Source organism: Entelurus aequoreus, linkage group LG10 (assembly GCF_033978785.1).
Source record: "Entelurus aequoreus isolate RoL-2023_Sb linkage group LG10, RoL_Eaeq_v1.1, whole genome shotgun sequence".
Classification (NCBI taxonomy): domain Eukaryota; kingdom Metazoa; phylum Chordata; class Actinopteri; order Syngnathiformes; family Syngnathidae; genus Entelurus; species Entelurus aequoreus.
In genome coordinates, this window is record NC_084740.1 from 78,248,593 (window position 1) to 78,257,362 (window position 8,770).

The 8,770-nt window shown below is 36.2% G+C and overlaps 1 protein-coding gene across 4 annotated transcripts in view; it reads left to right on the plus strand.

Moving 5' to 3' along the window:
* The window catches only part of klf12b (Kruppel like factor 12b), a 130,964-nt gene extending 123,519 nt beyond the window's left edge, over nt 1-7,445 (plus strand). For all 4 annotated transcript variants that reach the window (XM_062061812.1, XM_062061816.1, XM_062061813.1 and 1 more), the window contains exons 5-6: nt 2,749-2,906; nt 2,989-7,445. In XM_062061812.1, the coding sequence (XP_061917796.1) occupies nt 2,749-2,906; nt 2,989-3,170 (340 nt within the window). In that variant the 3' untranslated portion in view covers nt 3,171-7,445. The remainder of the gene's footprint in view (nt 1-2,748; nt 2,907-2,988) is intronic.
* Nucleotides 7,446-8,770: the final 1,325 nt, after the last annotated feature.

An 8,770-nucleotide genomic window follows, 5' to 3' on the forward strand; every position in this document is an offset into this window, starting at 1 on the left:
ATATATATATATATATATATATATATATATATATATATATATTATTATAATAATATAATATCAATATATTATTATATATATTATATTATAATTATGATAATATAATATTAATATATTATTATATTAATTATATTATTATATAATAATATATATAATGTATTTATATCACTGTAAATTTTATTTTTAACATATTTATACTGGATCTTTTAAGCATGTTTATTTGATCTGTTATAGTGTTTTATTTTTTCCTCCAAATTTTAATTTGTTAGTTTACTGTAATATGGATATTAGCATATTTGCCTATATTTATTTATACAATATTCCTATCTATTTATGTCTTACATTTAATTTCTATATTTTTGGAATATTTTTAAGTAACCAAATGAATTGTCATTTTTTAAATTAACTTTATTATTCACTATATAATTATCCGCTGTATTTGCTCACAGCATATTTGATTTTTTTTGTTAGTTTACTGTAATATGGATATTTGTTGTTAGCATATTTGCATATATTTATTTATACAATATTCCTAGCTATTTATGTATAACATTTAATGTCTATGTTTTTGGAATATTTTTAAGGAACCAAATGAATTGTAATTTATTTTATACATTGTATTATTCGCTATATAATTATCCACTGTATTTGCTCACAGTATATTTTTTTTTTTTTGTTAGTTTAATTTGTTAGTTTACTGTAATATGGATACTTGTTGTTAGCATATTTGCCTATTTTTATTTATACAATATTCCTAGCTATTTATGTCTTACATTTAATTTCTATATTTTTGGAATATTTTTAAGTAACCAAATGAATTGTAATTTTTAAAATTAATTTTATTATTCACTATATAATTATCCGCTGTATTTGCTCACAGCATATTTAATTTTTTTGTTAGTTTAATTTGTTAGTTTACTGTAATATGGATATTTGTTGTTAGCATATTTGCCTATATTTATTTATACAATATTCCTAGCTATTTATGTCTTACATTGAATTTCTATATTTTTGGAATATTTTTAAGTAACCAAATGAATTGTCATTTTTTAAAATTAATTGTATTATTCACTATATAATTATCCGCTGTATTTGCTCACAGCATATTTGATTTTTTTTGTTAGTTTAATTTGTTAGTTTACTGTAATATGGATATTTGTTGTTAGCATATGTGCCTATATTTATTTATACAATATTTCTAGCTATTTATGTTTTAAATTTAATTTCTATGTTTTTGGAATATTTTTAAGGAACCAAATGAATTGTAATTTATTTTATAAATTTTATTATTCACTATATAATTATCCGCTGTATTTGCTCACAGCATATTTTTATTTATTTTTTAATATATAAATTTGACTCATTTAGTTTAACAGTTTAGGAGAAATATAAGCTTAGAGGAAAATCTAATTTAAAACATTTGTATGCTCGTACAACACTTAAAACCGTCAGTATATCAGTATGTGGAATTAAATGATGGAACGGATTAAGCAAAGAAATGAAACAAAGCAACAATATAGTAGTAATTATTTATGTATTTAATATGTGTTTGCTTACTATGCTATATTATTTATTTGTTCACTGTTCTGTTACAGAGAACAAGGAAATTGGATAAAATTGCTATGGTATGAAAAGGGGTAGTATTAAATAAACTCTGCTTCTACCGACTCCTTTTCGGACATGCTATAATGAAACAACTGGAAACGTGTGATGAATTACATTGTATTGTATGCATGTTCCAAATAAACTGAAACTGAACTGAAGATCTTTTTTTCTTAATTTGTTTTTTAATTAAATGTATATATTCTTAATTCTATTTTTTCTTGTGAGTATTTTACCTGGTTAAAAAAACATCAAAATCGATGAATTGGGTCATTTTTAAACATTTTATTCCTAATGTTCTACAAATGTTTCATCATATTTAATTTTTTTTAATTTTTTTTTTTTTTTTTTTTAAACCTGCACGATTAATTATTATTTTATTTAGAACGTTAACAATATAGTGCATAAAATATTGGAAAAATAATGATAAACAAATAAAAATGTATTCAATCTAAAATAAATACATTTATGTGATATATTACACCACCGGCCGAGAGCTGGTGGGCGGCCGAGGGTGGAGTCGGCTCTCTAGGTTGCTTTGTTGGGTCTGCTCCTCTCCCTGGCCATGCTCCCCCCACCCCAGCAGACGATGGCATGGAACACCGCAGAGGCCACCACAGTGTATATGCTTTTGTTGTTGTTGTTTTACTTTTGTGGCTGTGCGTAGAAGTGGCTGCTTGCATCAGCTCTGCTCTTTTAATGTCCTTTGATGTTTCCCTCTTACACACATGTTTATGTGTGCTATGGCTATGAGGTTTTTTTCCTTCAGTCTGGGCCCCTGGAGAGGGGGTCCAGACTGAATTTTTTTTTTCTCACCCCCCACCCATTGTTTACCTGTATCTCACCTTTTTTGTAAGGGGCGCCGGAAGTTGGCAGACCCGTCCGCGATCCTGTTCTGTCTCCCTGTAATGTTTGATCCTGTTCTGTCTCCCTGTAATGTTTGATCCTGTTCTGTCTCCCTGTAATGTTTGTCTGATCTTGAATGGGATCGTGCGGAAAATCTTAATTTTCCCTCGGGGATTATTGAAGTATTTCTGATTATGATCTGATTCTGATATGTTTCTAAACAAAACCAATAAATACAATAATGTGTGTAAAGCAACTTCTGGTAACTCATAGTTTCCCTCATCTCTTCTCGTCTTCCAGTTCCATGTCACCGTTCAGTATTGACAGCATACGTCGCCCGCGGCGGTCGGAGTCGCCCGATTCGAAAAAGAGGCGAATCCACAGATGCGACTTTGAGGGCTGCAATAAGGTTTACACCAAGAGCTCTCATTTAAAAGCACATCGGAGGACACACACAGGTGAGTGGCTTCTAACTGGGATATTCAGAACCAGGCAATCCAACTTTCAGCTAATATTGTGTCGTATGGATGTACTTTCCAGGAGAAAAGCCTTACAAATGCACCTGGGACGGCTGCACGTGGAAGTTCGCCCGCTCCGACGAGCTGACCCGACATTACCGCAAGCACACCGGGGTGAAGCCCTTCAAGTGTGCGGACTGTGACCGCAGCTTCTCCAGGTCGGACCACTTGGCTCTGCACCGACGCCGACACATGCTGGTGTGAGCCCCCATGCAGCTGCCGGGGGAGCGGGATCTCCCTGGGAATGTTTTTCAGCAGGCCTGGATGCAGCACATCCAACACACATCCAGAGAGAGAGAGAGAGAGAGAGAGCACAAAACAGGGTCAATTTGGACTTGGAAGGAACATCAGGATCTTTTAATTGTTCTGAAGCAGCACTGTTTGTAAATGCTTGGCTTTGATTATTTCCGGCTGCTTTTACAGCATTTATAATGTGAAAGACCCCCGTTTTTTTCTCTCCACGCTGGCTCTTTTCAAGCAGATTGGACGCTTGGCCAGCAGAGGGCGCCACTGGATGACAGAAGCAGCCCACAGTGGAGACCACCCTTTCATACTGGTCCTGCCTGGCCCATGAGACCACCCTTTCAGCTGGTCCTGGCCCATGAGACCACCCTTTCAGCTGGTCCTGGTCCATGAGACCACCCTTTCAGCTGGTCCTGGTCCATGAGACCACCCTTTCAGCCGGTCCTGGTCCATGAGACCACCCTTTCAGCTGGTCTTGCCTGGCCCATGAGCAGCACAAAGCCATCAGTGAGCAGGAAGGTGGGTTCACTCGCAGATATCCTCTTTTTTTAATTTTTTTTTAAGGTGGACCTTTTTAGTGCTGTGATTAGCAATCAGATCCGTGGAAAAAAAACAAAAAAAACAAGTGCAATCTCACCAGGTCATGTTTCTTTCTTGAAATTGCTCGTGAACTGAGAACTTTGAAAACAATCAAGAGAATATTTACCGCCACAGAGGCACCTTAAGGACTCTTTTGCTTTTTCTTCTTCTTCTACTCTCAGCCCAGGTTTGGAATTTAGTCGTTTTTGGGGTTTGTTTTTTTTTGCACAGCAGCACTTGACTGTACGCCGGCTGAAGTGTTACAAAGATGGCGGCACACAAGTGAATACAGACGAGCAATACTTTCTGAACACCGAGCTCCGCCCTCTTTGCGTCCTCTTTCTCGATGTCAAGATTTTGCTCCGCCCTCGGCTCGTTTTTTGCTCATTTCATCCAACGTCAACACACTTTGTCAAGTCTGGATTTTTGATACATTTTGGTTGTGGCGCACTTTGTTTTTGCGGCACAAAACAGTACGCGGGGGGCCCCCGGGGGTCAGACATGGTATTGCTCGCTCCAAAAACAAACAAAAGCTCGGAGAAACTTACCAAAAGCCCCCTCGAAAAACACAAATGCTCAACGTTTACGACACCAAGTCAAAAGTTTGGAGACGCCTCCCCATTCAATAGCATGAGCAAGTGGGTCTAAACCAGTGGTTCTTAACCTGGGTTCCATGGAACCCTAGGGGTTCGGTGAGTCGGGCTCAGGGGTTCGGCGGAGGTCAAGACACACCCGACTCATCGTGTAAATACAAACTTCTCCCTATCGGCGTATTATGCTAGGTTCACACCAACGGCGCGTTAAAGCGTAACAAAGCCTGATTAAAGCGTAACAAAGCCTGATTAAAGCGTGAGGGTCGTAATGGATCGTGGGAAAGCTTGTAGTGAAGCGGGACAAGTTCGCCAAACATTTTTAAACGGTTTTAAAAAATTCAGCGCTCTGTCAAGGATGGAATAAAGCGCCGAGAGCGTATCAAAGCCTGACAAAGTCTGACAAAGCTCAGCAAAGCTTGACTCAAAGCGTAGGAAAGCTTAACAGATCTTGGTTCAAAGCGCCGACCTCAGTCTACAACTACAAATAGGAAGGGACTGTGATATTGACTAGTGACATTGAATATAAAAAATAAAAGAAATGCCTTTTATTGTTGTCAACTAGCATAAGAAATGAAAGATATATGTTTATTAAGATGACAAAGAAATAAAAGAAATGAAGATATAAAACATAATAAATACCGTAATTTCCGGACTATAAGCGGCACCTGACTATAAGCCGCACCAGCTAAATTTAGGGGAAAATACAGATTGCTCCATATATAAGCCGCACCCGACTATAAGCCGCAGGGTTTTGATGTGTAATTAGCGTAGTATATAGGGCTTCCTGCTACCACGGAGGGGATTGTCGGGACAGAGATGACTGTTTGGGAACGCAAAGCGTCCCATTTATTAACTATAAATCTTTCAATCATTCAATCAAACTTTCACATCTTTGACATGGCGAACAGCATTCGTGCAGAGTACAAATAATACAACGGTGCAAAGTAATACAAAGTGCTCGCCTGTACGTTATCAAAATAACCAGCCTACCGGTATATGAAAAGTCAGTCTTTAATCATTGTGTCATCGTCTTCCTCCTGCGTACTAAAACCACCCAAATCCTCTTCGTCGGTGTCGGAGAAGAACAGGCCGTATATAAGCCGCACCCTTGTATAAGCCGCAGGGACCGGAACGAGGGGAAAAAGTAGCGGCTTATAGTCCGGAAATTACGGTAATAAACATAATATAACGGGAAAAAAAGAGAAATTTAAAAAATAAATGAATATAAAAAATGTGTTGAAAACAGTATACTGAGTTTTTCACTTTTTTTTAAACTTATTTGTTTATCATATTTCTCTTTTTTATTACAGTATGTGTTTTATCCTGTGTATAATAAAACAAAAAGAGAAATCAAATAAATAGATAAATCTAAAAAAATGTGGGGAAAACTTAGTATACTGAGTTTTTCACATTTTTTTTTTACTCATTTGTTTATCATATTTCTCTTTTTTATTACATTATGTGTGCGCACGCAATTTATTCATCAAATTCACAAAATAATAATCACAGCATCTTCCAAATTGCACATAACTATATAACAATATCACATTTCAAAGTCATTATTACAAATGAATGTTCATAATGTTCATGACACGTTAATTCCAATGCACAACAGAGCTTGATAATCGTGTCGGAGCCTGATTTAAAGCGTCATGGATCGCATCAAAGCATAATAAAGTTCAATAAAGCGTAATAAAACGTATCAAAGCGTGATTTAAAGCGTATCAAAGCGGGATCAAAGCGGCATCAAATCGTGAGGAACGGTAATTCGTCCCCCCAAAGCGGCAACTAATTCGTATCAGAGCGTATCAAAGCATAACTTTACTTCGGAGATCGGGATATTCGTGGAAAAATTGACAAAAATGACGGCGCTTTGCTCGCCGCTTCAAAGCGCGGCAAGCGCCGTTGGTGTGAACCAGGCATAACGGATACGGCAACAGCTGACTGATTTGCAGGTGTGTCATTTGTTGTGGGTTTATGCACTGTGTTGGGTTTGTTGTTTGAACAAGGTGATGTTCATGCACGCTTCATTTTGTGCACCACTAATAAAACATGGTAACACTTTAGTATGGGGAACATATTCACCATTAATTAGATGTTTGTTAACATGCAAATTAGTAACATATTGGCTCTTAACTAGTCATTATTAAGTATTTATTAATGCCTTATTCAGCATGGCCTTATTATAACCCTAACCCTCTAACCCTAACCCTTACCAAATAACTCTAAATTAAGTCTTTGTTACTTAGAATATGTTCCCCATACTAAAGTGTTACCAAAAACATATAACTTTGTCTTGAATTTGAAAAAAAAAAAAACATTTTATTTTTCACTAAAGAAGGGTTGGGTGAATGCGCGTATGAAACTGGTGGGGTTCGGTACCTCCAACAAGGTTAAGAACCACTGCTCTAAACCTTTGACCGGTCCAGTGTCGTAATCATAACAATAATACGTATTGATTAATTACAGTGGAAACTCTTAAGGCTTGTATCTCCAAACAATTCTCCCCCGTAGGAACGCAATTAGTCTGTTCCGGCGTCAATTGTAGCCTATACATGTTTAAAGTAACATTTGAACATCTTTAATTGACAAAAAGTCTCCAGTATGACAACAAGCAGTATAGCAGCAAGCTAGCGAACGGAACAAGGGATGTGAGGAAACTTATAAAGAAATAATAATAATAATAACCAAATAACCCCCAAAAATGATCTTGTTTTTTACTGAACCTCTGAGTTTTCTGTTCAAATTTTGCATCATTCAAAAAAATGACTTAATATTATCAATAATAATAATGGCATTTAGGTATGAGGGGCCGTTAGGGTAATCATTCAGAATGACCTCCTACATACACTACTGAAATGCTCTCACATAAACAACTGAAATGTTTTTCTCTCACAGGTATGAGGGGCCGTTAGGGTAATCATTCAGAATGACCTCCTACATACACTACTGAAATGCTCTCACATAAACAACTGAAATGTTTTTCTCTCACACTCACTACTGAAATGTTTTTCCCTCACACACACTACTAAAATGCTCTTACATACACTACTGAAATGCTCTCACATACACTACTGAAATGCTCTCACATACACTACTGAAATGCTCTCACATACGCTACTGAAATGCTCTCACATACGCTACTGAAATGTGTATGTATGTGAGAGCATTTTAGTAGTGTTTATAAGAGTGTTTCAGTAGTGTATGTAAGAGCATTTTAGTAGTATTTATAAGAGTGTTTCAGTAGTGTATGTAAGAGCATTTTAGTAGTGTTTATAAGAGTGTTTCAGTAGTGTATGTAAGAGCATTTCAGTAGTGTGTATAAGAGTGTTTCAGTAGGGTGTGTGAGAGAAAAACATTTTAGTTGTTTATGTGAGAGCATTTCAGTAGTGTTAATGAGAGTGTTTCAGTAGTGTGTATAAGAGTGTTTCAATAGTGTGTGTGAGAGAAAAACATTTCAGTTGTGTATGTGAGAGCATTTCAGTAGTGTCTATAAGAGTGTTTCAGTAGTGTGTGTGAGAGAAAAACATTTCAGTAGTGTGTATAAGAGTGTTTCAGTAGTGTGTGGGAGAGAAAAACATTTTAGTTGTTTATGTGAGAGCATTTCAGTAGTGTGTATAAGAGTGTTTCAATAGTGTGTATAAGAGTGTTTCAGTAGTGTGTGTGAGAGAAAAACATTTCAGTAGTGTGTATAAGAGTGTTTCAATAGTGTGTATAAGAGTGTTTCAGTAGTGTGTGGGAGAGAAAAACATTTTAGTTGTTTATGTGAGAGCATTTCAGTAGTGTGTATAAGAGTGTTTCAGTAGTGTGTATAAGAGTGTTTCAGTAGTGTGTATAAGAGTGTTTCAATAGTGTGTATAAGAGTGTTTCAGTAGTGTGTGTGAGAGAAAAACATTTCAGTTGTGTATGTGAGAGCATTTCAGTAGTGTCTATAAGAGTGTTTCAGTAGTGTGTGTGAGAGAAAAACATTTCAGTAGTGTGTGTGAGAGAAAAACATTTCAGTTGTGTATGTGAGAGCATTTCAGTAGTGTCTATAAGAGTGTTTCAGTAGTGTGTATAAGAGTGTTTCAATAGTGTGTATAAGAGTGTTTCAGTAGTGTGTGTGAGAGAAAAACATTTCAGTTGTGTATGTGAGAGCATTTCAGTAGTGTCTATAAGAGTGTTTCAGTAGTGTGTGTGAGAGAAAAACATTTCAGTAGTGTGTGTGAGAGAAAAACATTTCAGTTGTGTATGTGAGAGCATTTCAGTAGTGTCTATAAGAGTGTTTCAGTAGTGTGTATAAGAGTGTTTCAGTAGTGTGTGTGAGAGAACAACATTTCAGTAGTGTATGTAAGAGTGTTTCAGTAGTGTGTATGAGAGAACAACATTTCAGTAGTGTGTATAAGAGTG